The sequence below is a fragment of the Bos indicus genome, chromosome 7 (assembly GCF_029378745.1).
Source record: "Bos indicus isolate NIAB-ARS_2022 breed Sahiwal x Tharparkar chromosome 7, NIAB-ARS_B.indTharparkar_mat_pri_1.0, whole genome shotgun sequence".
NCBI lineage: Eukaryota > Metazoa > Chordata > Mammalia > Artiodactyla > Bovidae > Bos > Bos indicus.
This window is the reverse complement of record NC_091766.1, coordinates 83,176,116-83,201,530: the sequence shown is the minus strand read 5'-3', so window position 1 is coordinate 83,201,530 and position 25,415 is coordinate 83,176,116. Positions and strand designations below refer to the sequence as shown.

General features: G+C 38.5%; 1 protein-coding gene across 4 annotated transcripts in view; it reads right to left on the bottom strand.

Moving 5' to 3' along the window:
- Window positions 1-25,415, bottom strand: part of VCAN (versican) — a 120,555-nt gene that overhangs the window by 83,155 nt on the left and 11,985 nt on the right. For all 4 annotated transcript variants that reach the window (XM_019965391.2, XM_019965393.2, XM_019965392.2 and 1 more), the window contains exons 2-5: window positions 24,634-24,709; window positions 18,049-18,426; window positions 14,536-14,710; window positions 14,323-14,450 (exon numbers count right to left, since the gene is read on the bottom strand). In XM_019965391.2, the coding sequence (XP_019820950.2) occupies window positions 14,323-14,450; window positions 14,536-14,710; window positions 18,049-18,426; window positions 24,634-24,703 (751 nt within the window). In that variant the 5' untranslated portion in view covers window positions 24,704-24,709. The remainder of the gene's footprint in view (window positions 1-14,322; window positions 14,451-14,535; window positions 14,711-18,048; window positions 18,427-24,633; window positions 24,710-25,415) is intronic.

The window sequence follows — 25,415 nt, the reverse complement described above, 5'->3', positions numbered from 1 at the left end:
CGACTGAGCGTCTAAGCTAGTACACAACCAAATAAAAGCTTATTGCTGAAGATGTGTATTGGGAAGATTATTAACATATAGTCCAAGTTCTAAAAATACAATTTCTAAAAATGCCTTATACAAAAAACTGATAATCCCTGAAACATGACTAGGTATCCAACGAAAATAGGCTTTGTGGACGGCATTTGGAAAACAAATACATACAAGTCATCTGACAGGTTTCATTTCTGTAAGACTTCTCAGAGCAGGTAATATTATAGAATTTACTGCGAGTTTCTATAAAGAAGTCAGGATTTTTAAACCATTTGACCATTTGAGGAAAAGAATAATCTCCTTTTCTCATAGAAGACTAACTAGTAGTCCACGGATCTATTTCTTGAAGCAAATTGGACTAAACTGCCCTAGAGACATGTATGGCAGCAGCGTGAACACCCTCTTCCAATAACACAAGAGAAGATTCTACACATGGACATCACCAGATGGTCAACACTGAAATCAGATTGATTATATTCTTGCAGCCAAAGATGGAAAAGCTCTATACAGGCAGCAAAAACAAGACCGGGAGCTGACTGTGGCTCAGATCATGAACTCCTTATTGCCAAATTCACACTTAAATTGAAGAAAGTAGGGAAAACCACTAGACCATTCAGGTATGACCTAAATCAAATCCCTTACAATTATACAGTGGAAGTGACAAATAGATTCAAGGGATTACATCTGATAGACAGAATGTGTGAAGAACAATGGATGGAGGTTTGTGACATTTTACAGGAGACAGGGATCAAGACCATCCCAAAGAAAAAGAAATGCAAAAAGGCAAAATGGCTGTCTGAAGAGGCATTACAAATAGCTGTGAAAAGAAAAGAAGTGAAAGGCAAAGGAGAAATGGAAAGATATACCATTTGAACACAGAGTTCCAAAGAATAGGAAGGAGAGATAAGAAAGCCTTCCTCAGTGATCAGTGCAAAGAAATAGAGGAAAACAATGGAATAGGAAAGACTAGAGATCTCTTCAAGAAAATTAGAGATACCAAGGGAACATTTCATGCAGACAGGCTCAATTAGGACAGAAATTGATGGACCTAACAGAAGCAGAAGATATTAAGAAGAGGTGGCAAGAATACACAGGAGAATTGTACAAAAAAGAGGTTCACGACTGAGATAATCATGATGGTATGATCACTCACCCAGAGCCAGACATCTTGGAATGCAAAGTCAGATGGGCCTTAGGAAACATCACTACGAACAAAGCTAGTGGAGGTGATGGAATTCCAGTTGAGCTATTTCAAATCCTGAAAGATGATGCTGTGAAAGTGCTGCACTCAATATGCCAGCAAATTTGGAAAACCCAGCAGTGGCCGCAGGACTAGAAAAGGTCAGTTTTCATTCCAATTCCAAAGAAAGGCAATGTCAAAAAATGCTCAAACTAACACACAATTGCACTCATCTCACACGCTAGCAAAGTAATGCTCAAAATTCTCCAAGCCAGGCTCCAACAGAACATGAACTGTGAACTTCCAGATGTGCAAGCTCGATTTAGAAAAGGGCGAGGAACCAGAGATCAAATTGCCAACATCCGCTGGATCATCGAAAAAGCGAGAGAGTTCCAGAAAAACATCTATTTCTGCTTTATTGACTATGCTAAAGCCTTTGACTGTGTGGACCACAACAAGCTGTGAAAAATTCTTAAAGAGATGGGAATACCGGATCACCTGACCTACCTCTTGAGAAATCTGTATGCAAGTCAGGAAGCAATAGTTAGAACTGGACATGGAATAACAGACTGGTTCCAAATTGGGAAGGGAGTATGTCAAGGCTGTATATTGTCACCCTCCTTATTTAACTGATATGCAGAGTACATCATGAGAAATGCTGGATTGGAAGAAACACAAACTGGAATCAGGATTGCCGGGAGAAATATCAATAACCTCAGATATGCAGATGACACCACCTTTATGACAGAAAGTGAAGAGGAACTAAAAAACCTCTTGATGAAGGTGAAAGTGGAGAGTGAAAAAGTTGGCTTAAAGCTCAACATTCAGAAAACAAAGATCATGCCATCTGGTCCCATCACTTCATGGGAAATAGATGGGGAAACAGTGGAAACAGTGTCAGACTTTATTTTTCGGGCTCCAAAATCACTGCAGATGGTGATTGCAGCCATGAAATTAAAAGACACTTACTCCTTGGAAGGAAAGTTATGACCAACCTAAATAGCATATTCAAAAGCAGAGACACTACTTTGCCAACAAAGGTCCGTCTAGTCAAGGCTATGGTTTTGCCAGTAGTCATGTATGGATGTGAGAGTTGGACTGTGAAGAAAGCTGAGCGCCAAAGAATTGATGCTTTGGAACTGTGGTGTTGGAGAAGACTCTTGAGAGTCCCTTGGACTGCAAGGAGATCCAACCAGTCCATTCTAAAGGAGATCAGTCCCGGGTGTTCTTTGGAAGGAATGATGCTAAAGCTGAAGCTCCAGTACTTTGGCCACCTCATGCGAAGAGTTGACTCATTAGAAAAACTCTGATGCTGGGAGGGATTGGGGGCAGGAGGAGAAGGGGACACAGAGGATGAGATGGCTGGATGGCATCACTGACTTGATGGATATGAGTTTGGGTGAACTCAAGGAGTTGGTGATGGACAGGGAAGCCTGGTGTGCTGCAATACATGGGGTCGCAAAGAGTTGGACATGACTGTGCAACTGAACTGAACTGAACTGAGACAGCGTATTAAGCAGAGACATTACTTTGCCAACAAAGGTCCATCTAGTCAAAACTATGGTTTTTTCAGTACTCATGTATGGATGTGAGAGTTGGACTATAAAGAAAGCTGAGCACTGAAGAATTGATGCTTTTGAACTGCAGTATTGGAGAAGACTCTTGAGAGTCCCTTGGACTGCAAGGAGATCCAACCAGTCCATCCTAAAGGAAATCAGTCCTGAATATTCATTGGAAGGGCTGATGCTGAAGCTCAAACTCCCATACTTTGGCCACTTGATGCAAAGAACTGACTCATTTGAAAAGACCCTGATGCTGGGAAAGATTGAACATGGGAGAGAAGGGGATGACAGAGGATGAGATGGTTGGATGGCATCACCGACTCAATGGACATGAGTCTGAGTAAACTCTGGGAGTTGGTGATGGACAGGGAGGCCTGGCGTGCTGCAGTCCATGGGGTTGCAAAGAGTCGGACATGACTGAGCGACTAACTGAGAGACATGTATGTTTCAATCAAGAAGAAGAATCTCAGTTGAGCCATAACAATGATAACTCAGCACATATTAAGTTTCTCATATCCTATGTGTTAACCTGTCCACGACAGAAACACAGTATATAGACAAGGTAATCAGAATCAAAGCAGGAACCAAAAAAACAAAAACAAAGGTCATATGAAGTCCACTGCCTACCAAGGCTGTGTCAAAGACTGTAAATGAGCAGAAGAAGCTGGACCAGAGCAGAGACCCTGATGGTGTCCAGGACCACATGTAAGGTGAACACGAAAGTGTCCAAGTGTAATAACAATCATTTGCTCTTGACAGCAGATAAAATGTAAGGAAAGAAATACACAAAATATCCTTTATACACAAAGCAATGCACGACTTAATGTAAAATGTGAAGTTAAGTTGTCCTAAGTAAGAATTTACTGACATGCATATATATATACATTCTTATTAGTACAACACATAAACTATAATGTAGAACAGAGGATTTCACAAAAGGGATAATTTGCATGCTCATATGGTAAACATATATGCAGTAGCTTAACCTCTGTTTTTCCAAAATATCAAGTTAAATGCTGTGACTTTAAACTATTCCTGTTTTTCCAACTTTCTAGGGATGCCCTAGAAGAAATTGGAAGACATTGCTGGTGAGACTTTAATATCTGGTGACATTCTACAAACTAAATTCATCTTAATTACAGGAATTAACATCATCAAAAATAATACTTAAATTTGAAAAGTAACTGCTAAAAGACTCCCTGGAAAGTGGATCATGCGTGTTCTTTTTCCACACTTTTGATTGCTAAATGGAAAAGCTATTCCTTGGCAGACTTAGAAATGACACATACTAAAATGTGGCAAGCAATGATGAAAACAAATCAAAACATTAAGATGACCTACAATGTTCAAAAACTAAGAGTTGATACTCAGGAGTAACTCAGAAAAATTATGAAAGAGACTCTGAGTCCAGAGCAAATTGAGAAGAGGATCTTTTTCTTTCACAAGCAATTCCCTGAGATCGCCAAGGAGAACAAGAAACTGGCACCAGCAGATCACAGAGAATTATTCAGGTCCTTCCTAGATGGGCTGCTCTGTGTGGTAGTCAAAGCTGAGGTCTCACCACAGTTATCTAGAAGGGCCTATTTTCTGGATAGTCTGATAAATATTTATGCTTCTTCTGTTTGTGTGTGTGTGTGTGTGTGTGTGTGTGTGCACACTCATAACCTATCTATCCTGAACTGTCTGAGAATTAGCTCCTATAAACTAATCATGAGTCTCTTTTCTCATTTGAGAATAGAACTTCATGATTTTTTTGTTCACTATAAGGAAGATCAAGATTTGCGATTGTTACTACAGTTCCCTGCTGTTTGGGTCAAAATGGTATACAGGCAATAAGTGTATGCAAAAGTAGACGTGGTGTATGAGCTGGAAATAGTCAGATGACATGCCCAGAAGGATAAAACCACTTACAATATACGGTAAGTGTTATGGTAATAAAGACAAGTCTTTATTACTGGGTAAAAGTTTTGGACTTTTAAGTTTTTTCAAAGTAAGTTTCCTTTTTTTTCCCTCTGCCTTTTGCTCTTTCTCATTTTTGCCCATGTCTGTATACACAAGATCAAAACAATAAAGACTAATACTCATTATCCTGGATCACAAAATCTATCAGCTGTACGTGGTTGGTTAACAGGCAACATACACTATTATATAATCTTTTGACAGCCAACATTTGTAGATAATTCAAAAGCATGTCAGTTCCCCCTAAGATCTGATTCTTTAACCTATACAGAAACCACTCTTCTGTTAACAGTGACAAGAAAACTTCTGGGGCTGCCAAGATAGCTTCATCCAATTCTAGTGTTAGGCTGGCAATGTATCTAATTTGGGGTGTAATGGCCAGGTCAGCACCTTTCAAATATATCATTTGTTTTAGGATGAAGTAGAAAATACTAGAGCCAGACATCCTGGAATGTGAAGTCAAGTGGGCCTTAGGAAGCATCACTAAGAACAAAGCTAGTGGAGGTGATGGAATTCCAGTGGAGCTATTTCAAATCCTGGAAGATGATGCTGTGAAAGTGCTGCACTCAATATGTCAGCAAATTTGGAAAACTCAGCACTGGCCACAGGACTGGAAAAGGTCAGTTTTCATTCCAATCCCAAAGAAAGGCAATGCCAAAGAATGCTCAAACTACCGCACAATTACACTCATCTCACACGCTAGTAAAGTAATGCTCAAAATTCTCCAAGCCAGGCTTCTGCAATATGTGAACCTTGAACTTCTAGATGTTCAAGCTGGTTTTAGAAAAGGCAGAGGAACCAGAGACCAAATTGCCAACATCTGCTGGATCATCGAAAAAGCAAGAGAGTTCCAGAAAAACATCTATTTCTGCTTTATTGACTATGCCAAAGCCTTTGACTGTGTGGATCACAATAAACTGTGCAAAATTCTGAAAGAAATGGAAATACCAGACCACCTGACCTGCCTCTTGAGAAACCTGTATGCAGGTCAGGAAGCAATAGTTAGGACTGGACGTGGAACAACAGACTGGTTCCAAAAGGAAAAGGAGTACGTCAAGGCTGTATATTGTGACCCTGCTTATTTAACTTATATGCAGAGTACATCATGAGAAACGCTGGGCTGGATGAAGCACAAGCTGGAATCAGGATTGCCGGGAGAAATATCAATAACCTCAGGTATGCAGATGACATCACCCTTATGGCAGAAAGTGAAGAGGAACTAAAAAGCCTCTTGATGAAAGTGAAAGAGGAGAGTGAAAAAGTTGGCTTAAAGCTCAACATTCAGAAAATGAAGATCATGCCATCTGGTCCCATCACTTCATGGGAAATAGATGGGGAAACAGTGGAAACAGTGTCAGACTTTATTTTTTTGGGCTTCAAAATCACTGTAGATGGTGATTGCAGCCATGAAATTAAAAGACGCTTACTCCTTGGAAGGAAAGTTTTGACCAACCTAGATAGCATATTGAAAAGCAGAGACAGACATTACTTTGCCAACAAAGGTCTGTCTAGTCAAGGCTATGGTTTTTCCAGTGGTCATGTATAGATGTGAGAGTTGGACTGTGAAGAAGGCTGAGTGCCAAAGAATTGATGCTTTTGAACTGTGGTGCTGGAGAAGACTCTTGAGAGTCCCTTGGACTGCAAGGAGATCCAACCAGTCCATTCTAAAGGAGATCAGTCCTGGGTGTTCATTGGAAGGACTGATGCTAAAGCTGAAACTCCAGTACTTTGGCCACCTCATGCGAAGAGTTGACTCATTGGAAAAGACTCTGATGCTGGGAGGGATTGGGGCAGGAGGAGAAGGGGATGACAGAGGATGAGATGGCTGGATGGCATCATCGACTCAATGCACATGAGTTTGGGTGAACTCTGGGAGTTGGTGATGGACAGGGAGGCCTGGCATGCTGCAATACATGGGGTTGCAAAGAGTTGGACATGACTGAGCAACTGAACTGAACTGAGAAACAAAATGTGGCTTAAAGCATAGACACTGGGTTTTGAAAAATTTAACCTTTAATTAATTTTAGAGAATTGTCATCAGTCATGTGATAGTCAGTTAACATTCTTTAAATCAGATAACATTCATGGGAAAAGGAATCCACATATTTGTCGATGTGCTATTACACAAGATATTGTATATGTCATTTGAAGGGATTAAAGACACAGGAAATCCCACCAAAATTTAAGCATATTTTTATGGTTTTCAGGATGTCAGATCTCATTCTTTCCCCATGACAGAGCAGTAAGACTTTAATTAGAGTGAGAAAGAGATTCTAAAAAATTTCTGGATGTCTGAGTCTTCAAAATATACAAAAGACCGAATGTGTTATTTTGTTTGACAGGCACAGTATGGCCGCAGGTCAACATAGGAAGATCAGCCTAGTTATTTTTTTTAACTTTTCACAGCTCAGAGTTAAATGGCCCTGTGTTTCCAAAGAAGCTCTTTTAATTTAGAATTCTAGAAATTGCCATCAAGCCTTAAAGCAAATGACTGTCACAGGTTTTAAGGGATTTCTGTCAAGACATTTCTAATTATTTATTTTTAGATTATAAAATAAAAGTGGCTATATATATAGAAAACCTTGAGGATTCCATAAAAATATATTAGAACTAAGAGATAATTTCAACGAGCTTGTAGGATAAAATATACAAGGCCAATTTATTTCTACACACTTCCAATGAACAATTAGAAAAAGAAAGAAAATTACATTTACATCAAAAGAGAAAAATATGTAGGTTAAATTTAACAAAAGTAATGCAAAATCTATACTATGAAAGCTCTGAAACTATAAAACACTGCTGAAAGAAAATAAAGACGATCTAAACAAAAGATGAAAAAATATCCCATGTTTACAGATCTAATCTGAAGACTCAATATTGTCAAGATGACAATACACCTCAAATTGATCTGGCAATTCAATTCAAACTCAGCTGGATTTTTTGCAGAAATTGACAAATGTATCCCAAAAATCATGTAGGAATTGAAGGGGTCCAGAAGAGGTAAAACAATTTTGAAAAAGAGGAACACAGTTGGGAGTCTCATATTTTCCAATTTCAAAATTTACTACAAAGCAATAGTAATCCAAACAATGTGATAGTGACGTAAGCATAGTCATACGGATCAATGGGACAGAGTCCAGAAACAAACCCATATATTTATGATCAATAGATTTTCACCGGGGTGTCAAGGCCATTAAAATGAGGAAAGAATAGTCTTTCTAACAAATAGTGATGGCATAATTGAATGCTCACACACCAAAGAATGGATTTGGATTCTTATGCCATATACAAAAGCATTTCCCTGGTGGCTCAGATGGTAAAGAATCTGCCTGTAATGCAGGAGACCCCAGTTCAGTTCCTGGGTCAGGAAAATTCCCCTGGAGAAGGGAGTGGCTACACACCCTAGTATTCTGACTTGGAGAGTTCCATGGACTGTATAGTCCATGGGGTCACAAAGAGTCAGATACAACTCAGTGACTTTCACTTTCACTTTCGACCCCATGGACTGTAGCCCACCAGCCTCTTCTGTCCATGGAATTCTCCAGGTAAGAATACTGGAGTGGGTAGCCATTCCCTTCTCCAGGGGATTTTCCTGACCCAGGGATCGAACCGGGGTCTCCTGTATTACAGGCAGATTCTTTACGATCTGAGCCACCAGGGAAATCCCTTTGTATATGGCATAAGAATCCAAATCCATTCTTTGGTATGTGGGTATTCAATCATGCCAGCACTATTTGTTAAAAAGGACTATTCTTTCCCCATTAGTGGCCTTGGCACCCTGGTGAAAATCTATTGATCATAAATATATGGGTTTGCTTCTGGACTCTGCCCCACTGACCTGTATGACTATGCTTACGTCACTGCAACAGTGTTTGGATTACTATTGCTTTGTTGTAAATTTTGAAATTGGAAAATATGAGACTCCCAACTGTGTTCTTCTTTTTCAAAATTGTTTTACTTCTTCTGCAAAGAGTTGCCATATACAAAATATAACTCAAAATAGATAAAAATAAAAGTTAAAACTTCTACAGTTCTTAGAAACAAACACAGAAATAAGTCTTCATGACTAGGGATTTAGCACTGTTTTCTTAGATGTGACACCAAAAGCACAAATTATCAAAGAAAAACTAGATATTGGATTTCATAAAAATTAAAAACTTTGTTCATCAAAAGGTCCTATTGAAAAAGTAAAAATGCAAATCAGAGAATGGGAGAAAATATTTACAAATCATATATCTGAATAGACACTCTTGAATCGAGAGTATACAAAGAATTCCTATAACTCAGTAATAAAAAGGCAAATACCCAATTAAAAATGAGCAAAGCTTCTGAACAGATGATTCTCCAAGAAAATTATGTACATAGTCAACAGTCATAGGAAAAGTTGCTCAACATCTCTAGCTATCAGGGAAATACAAATCAAAACCACACACAGGTAGTATTGCACACATTAGGATGGTTATAATCAAAAAATCAGATTAAAACAAGTGTTGGCAGGAATGAAAGAATCGGGACCCTAAGGTACTTCTGGTAAAAATTTCAAAACAGTTCCTCAAAATGTTAAAAATAGAGTTGTCATTTAACCCAGCAATCCCAATCACTGTAATCCAAACAGGGATGCAATCATTACTCAGATAAGAATTAGGATATTTTCATGTGAAAAATCAGAGATTTCGGGGAGCATTAAGAGTACTTTGCACCCTCCTGGTTTGTAAGACTGCCTGTTGCTCTACTGGGGAATCTTTGGTGGTCCTGAAAAGCTACTCAAGAAGGACAGTAAAAAAAGGGTATACCCAGTCACTTAACTTCTGTTCCTTAGTATCTTCATGTATAAAAAGGAAGATTTTACAAAAATCCCTATCAAGGTTTTTCTGAGAATTAAGTTAAAGGACAGTACAATCATACAACAAATAGTTTTTTTTCTTATTCTACCCATGGAGCTACTTCACAGTCAATCTATTCAAGTCATACTGACAGAGGACATCATTTTCCAGAGGTTCTGCCAGGGTCCACGCCTGGACACCTTCCTCAGTGACTCTTAGCGAGACATTCAAACACTTAAACAAAAAGAACTCCAAGTTCAATTTCAAACCCTTAGCAAGGTGCATTCATGTCTAAAGCCTATTTGGGAACCCACAGCCTTAACTGTGATCTACAATTCTGTGAGTTCTGTAGAGAATAAAAAGTTCCGGCATCTTCAGGCACCGACATCAATCCATGTGGAAAGATTCTATAATCCGGAATCAATATTTGAAGCCATCTGCTGAACCACAGTGTGCAGGAAGCTATTCTAGTTGACATGGGGCATTTTAACTGAATCAACCCAATTATCACTAATTCTTAAATAACTCCCAGCAGTAAAGTAATCTGTAGATTACACACTGCAAATTCCATTAATATTAAAAGTCAATCTGAGAATCCACAGGCAGGAAATCACACAATTTACAGATTTGGTATCTGATTTTGATCCTATCAAATCCTCTAAAGAAGTTGGAATTAAGCCCTGCTCTAAGACCTGTTTAATGATATTCAGGTTTTTACCTGAATATTTTTAGGTTTTCATATTGAACCTGCATCTCCTGCACTGGCAGGCAGATTATGGACTGAGCCACCTGAGAAGCTTACATATATAAAGGAGCTCATAAGACAAAAAGGAAAAGTTGCTTTTCGTTCTAGGTCAGACACCTGGATGACATGGAATCATTAGATAAGTCATAGAGGTGACAGAGTTATCCTGATTTTGAAATAAGGAAGCAGTAGAAAAATAAGCCTATGATTTGTGAATAGGTACAAAGGGACCAATCCCAGAAAAGACAATTGGCTGGGGAGGCAAAAAAGCGAAATGACTGGAGAGGCGAGAAAGAATAAAGGAGTATCTCTAGGAAAAAGTTATTTCTAAGAGACACCACAGAAAAGAGTGAAAGGAGAAATTCAAAGAGAAAAACTAGCACCTTGGTGATCCAATGAAAAAAATAGATCCTTAGTAAGTCTTGTGAATAAAATTTGGCATTTGTTTTCAAGTACTGTAGAAACGGTAGGGTGGTGGAGGCGGTTTCCGAAAGAGACAAAGTTTGGAAAAAAACTGCAATTACCACCGTGTAGTTCTTGAGTTCTGCTATGTGTCTGATACTGGAATAGATTCTTCACTGTGGTTGGAGAGTTATAGAAGATGGTTATTCCCTTATTTCTATCAGGATCTTACAAAAGTTTTTTCAGAAATAAAAATATTAGGTAATGGTTTGTGTATGATGAATATAAAACAACCAGAAAGAAGAATTCAACACCAGATATGTGGCCCTAACTCTAAGAAAGGTGGGAGTTCAAAATCAGAAAATGGCAGTGTGAGCTGGAAGGGCCAAAGATGGGCTCTTGAAGGCAGTCTGCTCACAGGCATAGGGGAGAGTGGAATGCTGGGAAGATGAGAGGTTTGTTCTCAGAGAGGCTCAAAGCACAGCTGTTGGCAGGAGCTAGGGACAGCTGGTGCATATAAGCAAGGGTTATAAGGCATATAAGCATATCAGAGAGAGAGAAACACAGCTGAAAAGTTTATACTCCTGAGCCAGGATTGAGGTTCTTGATTGAGCCAGCAGCATTTGCTTGAGGAGGAAGGCAACGGGAAATTCACACCATACCATGCTGAGTAGGCGAATGATATGGCCATGGTGATTGCCTGTTTTGATGGTCATAAAACAGATTCCTTGAAGAACTATTAAAGGCTTGGGGATTACTTGCGAGGTAAGACAGAAAACCAGAGATGAGACACCAAAATGATTCACAAACCAAAAATGCAGGTATGGAATTCAGAAGAGAGTTTGGGGCTAGACATGCAAAACTAAAAATTATCATTTTCATTTTTCTTTTTTTTTGTTCTCTTGGTGTCTTTTCATGTCCTGTTCATCCCTCAAGGCACTTGACTTACTTACATACAAAAGAGCAAAAATGAAATCAATTAAGAATTCAGCAGAAATAAGAACCTTTTAAAAATCTATAAACTATAATAACTACTATTTATTGAGCACTTACTTTGTGCCACACATTCTGACAAACACTTTACACCTTAACTCATTTTATCTTCATACTGTGATGAAAAGGGAATTATCCTTACAGACCCCATTTCACAATAAATGTCATTATAAACATATTGAATATCCTCTGAAACTAAGTTTCTTCTGTGAAACAAATTGAAGCCTTGTAACTGCTGACACAAATCTCAGCCAGTGCTTGAATTCGTGTTTATATCAATTCTTTCATCTTTGTCTTCCAACTTCTATGTGGTAAGACAAAAAATTTCAGATTCTGTCGTTTTAGTATAAATAGCTCAACTAAAGTTATGCTGTGTTACACACTTCAAGTTTTCAGTTATCAAATACATGAACATATATCCCAAGTAAATACATAACTATATAAAACACAGTTGGGTTACCCTGGAGCAGAGACTGGTTTTACGAATAACAGTTGCCCTAGAAGTGACAATGTTTATGGAGATGGAGAAGAACTCCTATATGACTAATAAATCCCTCTCATTGTGGTGTATGCCTAGATCCTCAAAATGGCTCTTCTGACAGCTCAGTTTTCCCCAAACATTAGTTATGATACTCTGAACAGATTTTAGGAAGCCAGCTCTTGATGGTACAACACGGCTAGGAATCCTTGGCAGGGCTTTTCCCACCAAGACCCTGTCAAAAGTATCTCACACTGAATTTGTGGAGGGCATGGAATTTCTGGAGCTTCTGCACAAAGTCCTCTAGACTTCAAAGAAGCTAGCGATTCTGTAGCCTTAGAGAGTAGGGTTTCAGTACTTCCATCAGGATAAGACTAAAGAAGAGACATGCAGAGGGACCCCTAGGCATGCTTTCTGGGAGCATTGTAAATACATAATCCTAACTTTCCATCACAAAGGTTGGCTTGTGATGTTAACGTTTATTCCCATTGGGATCAAATTGTCCACAGATTTATACCTGAAAGCCACTATTTCAATCACACTTGGTAAAGATTACCAATTACAACTTATATATACTTTTGCAAAATCTGTCTCTGATTTAGTTCCAGTATTACCAACATTCCAGAAATTTCTATTGCTATCACTCTAATAGACATTATTCCAAAAGAAAACAACACTGATAAAATAAATTTCACTGAATTTAGGTACAAATTTCCATCTTACTGAGATAGCAATAACAAAATTTGTTTCCTAGAATCAGAATCTCCTATCAACCATCTCTTATCCTATGAAAAAAGTTAACTAAATTTAAAATTCAACTTAAGGAAGGAGATAAGCTATATCTCATAGCTTGAATTTTCTAGATTATTTTCCCTTTACCTTTGTGAAAAATGTAAATTGTTAGTATCTGAAATTATGGTTTAGAAAACACATGTATCAATCTTAAATAACAGTCATAATAAGAATATGAATAATAAGAAGGTTAAGATGCTAGAGAACCACACTAAAGAAACCTTCTTGGAATCAGGCTATCCTATTCACATTTAGGACACCAGGCAAATATAAGCTGCTTATTTTCTAGCTTTCGGTCACTGAGGTTGTTTATTCAATTCATAGAATCAGAGAATTTAATTATGTTGGGAGGGACTATGGAAATTTTCTAGTCCAACCTCCTCATTTTAAGCATAAGAAAATTGAGATCATTCTTTTACGGGTACCCAGCTAAAATTAAATGTATAACTCAATGCGATACCTCTATTTATATATTGAGGCCTCTAAGATAGCTATTGTTACAAGTGAACTTCCATTTCAAAAGTCACAGAAACTTCTACTCCATGTGTCTTATAATAAAATTATTATGTCCTTAGGTAACATTGCCAGAAGAGACCTCAAACTTACTATCTCTAAGAGTCTCTCTCTGTCACTGAGGAGGAAATGATGATGCCAGAATCAATCAGGCTCTAAGAATCTCTAAAGCAAGGCTTATATCTTACCTGACTTCATAGTTCTAACAAGCAGAGCATCTATCACACAGTGGGTGTTTTGTATTTTTTTTTTTTTTTGCGTGCTGATTGATTGAATGAATAAATGATTGCTTTAAAAATTAGTGTAGCAATATTGCTTTAAATATTTGTAATTAACCTCCAATTAAAAAAATAAATTTATATTAAAAAAAATAAATATTAGTGTAACAAAGTGAACACAAGGAGAAGCAAACCATGAAAATCCTTCCTTGGCTAGTTTGTGTCATTCAGTTGCACTTTGGGATGTTTATCAGCACTTGGATTCACAGTGGTTTGTCATCACAGGACTTTACCTGAAGTCCTTACAAGAATAGGTACCGCCCTTACAGGCTTCTATTCTTAATTCTCTAAAAATGTATTGGAAACGTTCCAGTGGCAGCATGACTGAAAGCAAACCTGCCATTAACTAAAGACATTTCAAACCTACATAACCATTTACACAGCCCTCCTTCTCTTTCCACTTTAATTTAAGCTTATTTTACCACAGAATCATACGGTTATTTAAACTAAACGTTGCTGTTTGGAATCCAAACAAGCATGGAGACTCACTCTATCCCCACGTGCTCCCAGTGTTTCCTCGATTTTCTCGGGTCAAATGAAGCTATAGAAATGTGAACATCTTACCATCCAGATGGTCCACGTAACAATACACATCGTAAGTTTCATGAGGAGCACGGAATCCGTAGGTCCGGACTCCTTCCTTCCCCATCATGTCTCCATAGCAGCCTTCTCGGGGAACCCGGATGGGATACCTGGGAAAATAAAGGACTAGGAAGTAGCACTATATTCTCACTCCCCACGTGATGAACTAAAGCCGGTAGCCCCCAGACCACTCACCTAACAGTCTGATCTGACAGCCAGCCTGCATCACACTGCTCAAAACCATCTTCATAGGCGGCATGCAGCTGCTCTGGGGTGGCTATGACGGCCCCGATGTCCACACAAGCCTTCTGTGCCATCTCAAAGTTCAGGGTGTACCTGCTGGTTGCCGCCCTGTAGTGAAACACAACCCCTGCAAAGATAGCAGCGAACAATTACAGGCGAGTTCAGGTCTCCCCTCGTACTGTGCAGTTTCTCATTGGAGCAGTATGTCAAATGACTCGCTAACACGGTCTTAAGACCATGACAATCTTCTTATTTTTACTTCATATAGCATTATGCAAAATCATGGTGATCTGAGGAACCCCAGAAATGCTATTCACTCAGGTATCCCATTCTGCTCCATTAAAGTTTCCTAGTCAGGAGTTTTCTGTTCCCATGGAAACCGTCTGAAAAAAAGATTTAAGTCGCTAAATCCCATATGGTGACTAGTGGTCCTAATTATAGGTAGTATTCAGGCTATCATGGCTTCCCAGGTGCTTCAATGGATAAACAATCTGCCTGCAATGCAGGAGATGCAGGTTCAATCCCTGGGTAGGGAAGATTCCCTGGAGGAGGGCATGGCAACCAACTGCAGTATTCTTGGCTGGAGAATCCCATGGACAGAGGAGCCTGGCGGGCTATAGTCCATGGGGTTGCAAAACAGTCTGGCAAGGCTGAAGCAACTGAGCATGCGCGCACAGGCTATCAGGGGACCACGGACGACTAAAGGCAGTAGGTGCTGCAGGAGACACAAAGAGTTAAGGAGGTCACGAGATCAACTCCTCTCCATGTTTGTACTCAGGGCCAACTCAATAGAAGCATATAGAACCTTCACCAATACCACTTCCTCCAGACATGAAATATTGTGGTATTTACTTACCGAGACAATATATTATAATGGAAAAGACACTAGAGTATATAAGAGAAGGCCTATTCTAATTCCTGATTTGCTCCTTAATCATATATAAGCCTTAATTTCCTCCTCTATAAAGTATACCTAACAGTGCTTATGCTGTTTTATTGAAATGAAGATCAAATTAGATAAAGAATTTTAAAGTATCTTAAAATGTTGGATAGGCTACTATAATAAATGTTTATCATATTCACTAACTGATCTGCATAATGTAGAATCTCCACTTTGACAGGTAAAATGTATGATTTTTATCCCAAAGAAGGCCTGAAATAAAGTTCTCCAGACTCCCGCGGGTAGAAGCCAGGCATCCTGATATGCGCTTCAAATTCCACTTTGTCGTATTTTAGGAGTTGCATAAACTAGTGGTTCTTGAACTGTGTTTCAGGGTCAAAGAACTGTCAAAAGCCTGAGGAAAGAGCAACTGAGGGGGTGAAGCTTGGGGCCCTCCTCCCACTTGAGCAAGGGCATCTCCATTTTTAACTGGAGTAAATATGGTGACTCATTTTCATCAGACAGCAAAGTGAGTCAAGCTAATGTGCCTAGGAAGTCACTGGAAAATAGAAATTGGAGTAATTGGGTTTTATGGGTGAGATTTTATTGTCATATCATTTAACACCACATATTTATTATGTGGAATTAATTTTGGTTTCCAAGATATCTTTCACTTTCCTTTTATTCCTAGTAATTTCTTAGAGTTGACAACAGCCTCCCTCCGTCTCTCTCTCTCTCACACACACACAGCTTGACTTCTAGCTATTAAATTGTTTTCCACATGCCTATCCTCGCTTCTGTCTTCCAAAACAGGTATGTGCCAATAAAGCATCTACAGGGGACAGACTAGGCATGTCATCAATAAGCACCTCTGATCAGTGTCAATACAAAAAGGCCTGCACAGGTACCAAGTGGATGCACTGACAACTAATACTTATTTCCCATTTCTGATATTTCAAAGAACAAAAAAACAAAAAAACAGCGAATGCTTTTCATAAAATCTATACCTTTACAGAACAACTTTAAAATTTCCAGGAAGTATATATGGTCCTATAAGTATGTTTATAATGATCTCTAAGACTTGAGCAAGACTTTGCATGGTTTTAAATTAGTCTTCTGCTGATCAAAGCTTCAAAGAGCCTTCTTGGTAATTAAAAATCTTCCTAGTGCACTGAGGACTGGCAGTAAGGGGGCACAAAGGGGCCTCCATGACCAAGGCAGGGAATATCAGGCTGTATAAGTATCTATAATTGCTGGATAATTTGAAGACCTCATGGGGCTAAGGAGATTAAGTGGAGAATTTTCATTGTTTCAGAGAGGCAAGGGGCAAATCCACTGCTAATTCTTTAATGATGAAGATTTAAGAAGTTGTTAAACTTCTGGGATTTAATATATATATATAATATACGTATAATGCGTATCTAAGTTTATATATTTTATTTATATATATATATATAATGTTACATTACACAAAAAGAGGAAGAGATATATCAGTAGAAAAAACAATCCAAGACTAATCAAAGTAAATGATAAAAAAAATTAAGAGCAAAGAGCCCAGGGTGTTCAGTGGATGCCTGGAAAACATAAAAATAGATTTATAGAAGACAGGAATAGGATCTGAATGGGAAAGGATGTTCAGAAAATTAATCTGTCACATCTGAAATTCAGAGTATTTCCTTTTGGCTACACAAGAAAGAGTTTTAATAAAACCCTTTGTATATGTTTCTGAAAGGTAAATATTTTATAGGGAAATGGAGGGTTGGAAGAAAAATCTGTTCCATCATGTCTGGGTATGAGAATTTTGCTTAATAACTTGCCAAAATATTCTGCTTCCAGGAGCTGTGGCATTATGTGTGTACCCAATTAAAGCAATTTTTCTTTGCTTTGTCTCCTAACTTAAATTCAAATGACATACAAACTACCACTGAAAGGGGGCTGAAACTAAAATGTCTCATCGCAAGACAGTGGGTGACTAGTGTACTGACCTTAAAAAAATACACCGAATTCTTGTTTTGATCCAATTCAAATGTTTATTGAGTCCTTGCCTTTTCAAAGCACTATGATATTAATATATACCATGGACTTATTAGGTGCCTTATTTATTCAATGTAAGTTAAGATATAACTTATATTTCTTAAAAGCAAACTCAAACATTTTAATAATCATGCTAGGAGAGTGAGAAAAAGGGTTTGTGTGTGTGTGTGTATGTATATATGTGTATATGTGTGTTTATGTATGCACGTGAGTATACATGCACATATGCACATATTTAAAAAAATTAAACTGTAGATCAGCCTTTGCAGTCTTCAAAAATAATTGCTGATAGGTCTCAATAATGAAGTAATGATTCTTGAGCTATATACCATGTCTTGAGGTATTCATTATATCTGGTATAAAGTCACCTTCCTTGACTCCTGACCAATTAACAGCTCATTTTTAGTAACGGACATGGACTATTGGGTCGATTGGTGTGTGTTTTCCCTCTGTTCAAACCCTGAGCAATGGCTACTTTTGAATCTTGTTTCACCACACTTCTGAACCAGGTATCCTGTAGTACCAGCTTCTTCTAGATTCGCAAGCCTTACCCTCCACGGTCAGTGACACCGTGTCCTGTGTGTCTTCAATCCCGTACATGACGTCACAGCGGTAGCGGCCTGCATCACTGGCCAGCAGTTTGACCATGGTGAGTGAGGCATCGCCCACGTCCTCGGGATGTGTAGGCACCGACACTCTCCCTTTGTAGTCTTGACCGATCTTGATATTCCCATTTTGGGCCACGAGAACAGTAGTCTCCTTTAAATCTTTTCCCGTCTTGTCCAATTCAATCTTAGACCATTTGATTCGCAGAAATTCACTGGTGGTGTTATAACTGGGTGGTAAGGTAGGCATGGTTGAGAAATGACAAGGTAGGTTGACTTTTCCAGAGAGGGAGCCCTTAACAGGTGGGCTTTTTTCCATGTTGACTACAGGAAAAAGAAAATACAAAATCGACAAGCTGAGTCTATTAAATAAGTGAAAGGATAAGAACCATTACAGGGATTTGGTTACATCTTCAGTATGTAAAATAATCAGGATGATTTTATATACAGAGAATAGTATATCATTTCAATAATGTTTTATAACAAAGACAGGAATTAATAATGCTCATTAAAAGTTGTTTTTGTTTTTATTTTTTAAAGTTTTTATTTTATACTGGAGTATAGCTGGTCAACAACATTGTGATAGTTTCAGGTGGACAGCAAAAGTACACAGCCAACATATACATGTATCCACTCTCCCCAAACTCCCCTCCTATCCAGGCTGCCACATAATACTGAGCAGAGTTCTCTGTGCGATACAGTAGGACCTTGTTGGCTCCCATTTTAATTATAGCAGTGTGTATATGTCAATCCCAAACTCCCTATCACTTTCCCCCATGCCAAGCAAAAGTTCATTCTCTAGTCTGCGAGTCTGCTTCTGTTTTATAAATAAGTTCATTTGTATAATTTCTTTTTAGATTCCATATACACCCTCATCCGGATATATTTATAACACTTTTCTTATACGATATTTCTCCTTCTCTGTCTGATTTCACTAACTTGGACAATCTCTAGGCCCATCCATGTTGCTGCAAATGGATAATGCTCATTTTTAGGTGCTAAAATATGAGCATTCATTTTAAAGTTTTTGTAACTTAGATTTTAACATGAACAAAACAAGTGATAAAATAAGGCCATTGTAGGAAGGCAAGAAATCAAGGGTGGGAGGAACCTAGACTAAGCAATACAGGTTAAAAAGCAGATTTAAGTCAACAGGTGAGAAGAAGAAAAATGATTAAGATAACTACCACATTACTTTAGAGGAAATGAAAACAACTTCAGGAGGAAGTGAAAATTATCAAAAGTATTTCAGTAGACTGGAGCAGGGAAATGTCTAACACTTGAAGGACCCACTATGGTTCAGTGAATCAAAGGCTTTCATCGTAATGACAAATCCAGCTGCAGTCGCTTTGCAGCGAAACATTACCTCTCCATTATATCCTGGGGGGTAATGTTGGCTTCTGTTCACCTAACCCTCCTAAGCCTGGCTTCCCAGGTGGCTCAGTGGTAAAAAATCCGCCTACAATACAGGAGATGTGGGTTTGATCCCTGGGTCGGGAAGATCCCCTGGCGGAGGGCATAGCAACCCAGTCCAGCATTCTTTCCTGGAGAATCCCATGAACAGAGGAGCCCCGCGGGTTACAGTCCATAGGGTCGCAAGAGTCTGACATGACTGAGTGACTGAATATGCACACATGCAACCCTTCTAAAGTATTAATCTACAGAATGCCTTTCTGCTTAAGCCCTTAAACTTTTAATGAGAAAGAACACTTCAACTATAATTTAACACCATTACATGCAAATAAATAAATAAAACCCACATTCTTTCACTTATATAGGGATCTATACCTCTCCTCCCCATCTTGCACCCATCTCCCAGTCTCTCCTAGTTGGCGAGACAATGTGTTGTTTCAGTTCAGTAATAGAATATAAATTATAGTGCGCAGAGAACTCCCAGTTCATGCAAATATGATGAACAGTAATAGTAACCTCTAGGTGGAGTAAAATAATATTTCTTAATTGACAAAATAATATGTAGCTAACACTTGGTATGTTAGTGGTTAAAGGCATTAGTAACACATGTCTCAATATGAACATGCATTAGAAATGATACAGATGCTAAAGACTAAAATTTAACTTCAAAAGGACTGGATCCCATTAAGCAGCTAAAGACAACAAAAAGATATTTTGTACTTTTTTTTTATTTTGGCAGAGAATAGGGGTCCTGAGAATGGGGTCACAAAGAGTTGGACACAACTGAGCAACTGAACTAAACTGAACTGAGGAGTCCTGAGAAGGAAAGAGGTGAGAATTTTATGAACTAAAAATGTCTTAATTTGTACCCATCGTATGTTCCAGGAATTCCTATATTCCTTTCTGAAAATGATTAAACTCACAAATAAAAGATGGCTTTTTAAAGGGAGAATAAACATCTTTACCATTGACATCAATTGTGGTATAAATTTATAAGACTCTTTGATTCAGCCCAATCAATTCAATTGGGAGGTTTTTTACACTTAGAGCATTTCTCCAGAACTGTGCTGTAATGAAAAGATATATTGGAACAATATAATGTCAAAAGGTAATTTTCCAAGAGTTATTTATTGTTCTGGATATTTACAGATGCAAGAGAATTAAAAGCTGCAGTTGTATGTAAATATATATTCATGGAGAATCCAGTCTTATCAACAAGATTAACAAAAAGCTGTGTGGCCAAGTCTTTTGTGTATGAAATCTTGGGTCTTAATGCACTGGGTAATGAGAACTAAGTTTATCAAATACAAATATTTTAAGAAAGAAATTTAATAGCACAGAGGATAATGTTTATCGGCTATGCATGTTAAAAAAAAATGCTACCTGCAAGAACTTGTCTGAAATTCTGACAGTGCAAGAAATAAAAACGAATGCTTACAACAGTTCACCATTCAAGTTTGTGGTCTAAATGAATACTGTAAGGGAGAGCACTCCAAATAATGAATAATCAATTATGCTTCATTCTATGTCAGTAAATTCTGCAGAGCAAGAATGATGCAAATTCTATCTACAAAATTTAATCAAACACACACAGACCTTGGCCTAGAAGTGCCAGAGTGAGACTAGGGGAATTTATCGCCCTTTCAAGTATTAATATCACTCCCTCATTCATTCATTTACTTGTGACTGTGCATGACTCCGTTTATTATATTAGAGGAATATCCGAATAACAGAGTCAGTGGTAAATAATCCATATGAAAGATATTGTTAAATCAAAGAGTTCCTTATGCATTAAAATAAAGCCAATAACCAAGAGACAAAGTGCTCATTAATTACTCACCTTTCAAGTGCCTAGACTTACACAGAAAAACCCTTAAGATGAGAGTACTTGTGTTGACCCAACTAGCTATTACTCTGTGCTTCACTGTGAACTTGGCAAATATATTTCATATGTATCTTACATTTTCAACTTCGTCCCTTTGAAAAAATGAAGCTTCTTCTGAAATTAGCCCCAAACTAATGATATTGCTTAATAGTGATCACCAATTTACAAAAAGCCTGATGCCTGGGGTAAAGTACAGGACACTGGTTGAGAGCATGGACAGTGGAACCAGATTGCCTGGGCTCACCTCCAGGCTCCATCACTAAATTGCTGTGTGATCTTCTACATTAGCTATGTTGATAAATCTTTTGGTACTATTGTTTCCTCATTTGCCAGCTGGGGAGAATAAAGCACGTGTCTCATGGAAGAGTTAAGATTAAAAAAGGTTAACAAAGTAAAATACTTAGAAGAAAGCCCAACATGTAGAAATTACTCAATATTGTTAGTGGTTATTACTATTTAAAATACCATCAAGGAGCTATACCATAAGCATTAGTTTCCCTATTATTTGTGTGAGTTCTTTCTTTAAGTGAAAGGGTGATGGTCCTGTTTCTCAAAGTCCTCCTGCTACTTTCTCTGTAATTTCCTTCTATTACAACCCAACCAAATCAACCCCCTTTTCTCCATCTCTTTTCTGTGTCCTCCCTCTTCACTCAATGCTGTTGTCCTTTCCTCTCTGTCACCTTTACTTCCTAGAAATGCTGAAGAGGACATCTTCTTGGCCATTGGATTGGTGGAGCCTAGACTCTGATGGCCATCCAAGTCATTCATTGTGGTATTCACTCATTATTTATTTATTCATTCACTTATTCACTCAAGCATAAATTGATTAAGTGCGAGCAGTGTGTCAGGAACTCTACTAGAAGAGAAAAAAAAAAAAAACAGCTCTCTTGAAGTCACAGTCTGCTTGGGAAAAAAAACAAAGAATAACTTATCCTCAATGAGTGGTATGGACTATAATAGCTGTCACAGGACAGGGGACAATGAGAACGTAGAGAAAGGGCTTTAAAACTGCCTGGAAACAATCTGGGGGATGAGAGGTGGGAGCCATCTCAGAAGTCAGCTCATCCTTGATTCCTCTCTCACCCTCACCACACCACATCCCATCCATGCGTTGGTCCTAATCCTCCATCTCCACCTATCCAGTTCACTTCCCTCCAGCTCTCCTGCCCCCACGTGATACAAGTGCCCCATCTCACACACGGGTGATCACAATAACCTCCTAAGTCATCTCCCTGGGGCCGCTCTTTCTCTCCTACAGTCAAACCAACGTAGAACAGCAAACATGGAACCTGGGAAGTATTCATCGACTTACCTTTCACTGGCTGAAAGCCTTTAGTGCTTCCTGGGAATAAAATCCATTTCTAAAGCTTACAATGCTTACATGGATAAGAAGTGTATCAGTGGTAAAGCTCACACACTCCTGGGACAGCCTTGGTTCTTCTCCCAGTTCTGCTACTTACTAGTCTTGTGACTTTGAGCTAGTCACTTAGGTTCTCTGGATCTCAGTTTCCTCTATGGATAGTGAATGTTTCAATAAGCTAATGTTAAGTATTAAAACTGTTCCTGGCTCATAGGAAGCTCCTTCTTAAAAAAAAAAAAAATAATAATTTGTGTATAGTTGCTTTACAATGTTGTGTTAGTTTCTGCTGAAAAGTGAATCAGTTACTCCTATACACATATCTGCTCTCTTTTGGATTTCCTCTCTGTTGAGGTCATCACAGAGCATTGAGTGGAATTCTCTATGCTTTACAGAGGCTTCTCATGAGTTATCCATTTTATACATGGTAGTGTGTATATATTGGTCCCAATCTCCCAATTCATGCCACCCCCTTGGTGTCCACCCAGATTTGCAAAGTAGAAATAGAGACATGGGGGTGCAGCAGAAAAATAAACATAGGAAGCTCTTTTCTGAGTGTCAGATAGTGTTTCTATTTACATGAGCTGATTTCTGCCTATCTCTCTATCTAGATCTCCTACTTTTCCCTTGATCACTGCTCTCCAACTGCAGTGACCTTTCTATTGCTCAAACACACTACCTAACTTGGGCCAGATCTTAGCTGGCTGGCTCCTTCTCGTCATTCCCACGTCAGTGTTAAGGATTACTTTCTCAAAGACGCCTTACCACCTCCCCTGCCCCCACCCCAAGACACTTTCTATGTCGTCACTCTGCTTTATTTTCATCAGTTCAGAAGTACTGGGATTGTTGGTTTACATGTTTATTGCCTACCTCATGTAACTAAGGAGATTAGGCTTAATGAAATCTAAAACAATGTATGACTCATCCACTGATATATCCCTGGAGACCCAGACTAAGCCATAGCACGTAGAATCTGTTCAAACAATACTGTCAATGGATAGATAAATGGATGGATAGGAAGGATGGATGAATAAATAGGTTGAGTGACACAAGTTCTGAATCTTAAGAATGAACTGAAGTGGAACTGTAGAGGACAAAAGAAGGCACTGCTAAGCAGAAGGAACTGCATTGGGGCAGGGGAAGGGAAACAAGGTGTAAGGAAAAAAATAGGGAATAAGAATGGAAATTATAAATTATTTCAGACTCTGTAGCAGGCAGTGAGTGTGAGAAAGAAGCAGAAGCTGAGTCTAGAGAGACCCTTGATGGGAGCAGGTCACTGATACTCAGCACAGATTCTTTCTTCATGGACCAAGAATCTACAAATTTGGAATCACAAAACTCTCATTAGGCGGACATATAATTTAAAGCTAAGAAAACAGTGCATGTTTACTTATCCAGTTACAAAGGAGAAAGAGAGAGAGAGAAGAAAAGAGAAAAAGAAAGAAATGGAGGTAGGGGTAAAAACTTGTCTATCAGTTATCTTGTCTATCTATATCTTATTGATTTCTTTCAAATTGTATCCCTCTGAAAGCTCAATAGTCTTTTTTTCAATGTAGAAAAGCCTTTGAGTGGTGTCAAAAAGAGTGGAACCTTAAAATATGCCCAGCCACTCAAATGAGCCTTTTTGCGCAGTCTGAAAGTAATCTGGTAAGTTACTGAAAGCCCACTTTCTTCTTTAGCATCCTGTTCATTATTTTGTTATAACTGATTTATTTAAAACCACTGTTTTCAGCCTAATGATATTTTAGCTAAAAGTCTTCAGCAACGAATAAATAAAAAATTCATCCTTTATTTTAATGATTCCATAATCACATTCCATGCCCCAATACTTTAATTTTTATTTCAATTAGTCCTAAAAAATGATTACCACACTCACCTTTCTGTAGTGCATGGGCTGCTATTAAGGTGGAGCACATCCATAAGATGCTCTTTATATTTATCAGCATCTTGTCCTAGAAATGAAGACAAACACAAAGGAAATCATAAGCACTCAGGCTTGTGGGAGGCCATACGTCACATGCTTTTTGTACCTTGTATGTAACAAGAGTACAAGAAGCTGCTCCTCTTGGGTTGTAAACACAGGAGGAGACTTGCAATACGAGAAGTTGTCCCAACACTTTAATTATTAGTTTGACTCTCACCCAATGTGGTCGTTACCAAAATAATTCCAGAACCCAAACTGGGGACATATAACAATGTGGATGTGTGGGGCAACCGCAGTGGGGTAGGCTGTTGGAAGAACAATATAGACCACAGCCTAAGTAACGAGCGGCTAGCAACTGGAACAAGGAGGGACGGGCGACCACAAAACCTATTTAGAAACAGGAAGCTGATCATAGATGGAGCAAGAGAAGATGGGGAAGCAGTTGGGAGACATGTGGAAAGAAAGGGATTTGCACCAAATGTGAAGTGTGTGGAAACCCATTGCTGATTCATGCACATGGTACCAGGACAGAGAATAAGGATCTCAGCAGGCTTTTTAAAGCACAGACTCAATTTAGTTTCTAGGAGGCTGAGCAAACAAAATAAATGTATTATAAGGAGCTGTTAATTACAGAAAAGGCCAATGCTTGCCATGAGTTTTAAAGTAGTTCCAATGGTCTGAAGGGTAAAGAATGAAAGAAAACACCCTGTACTGAGAGTCAATAAATCCTGCCC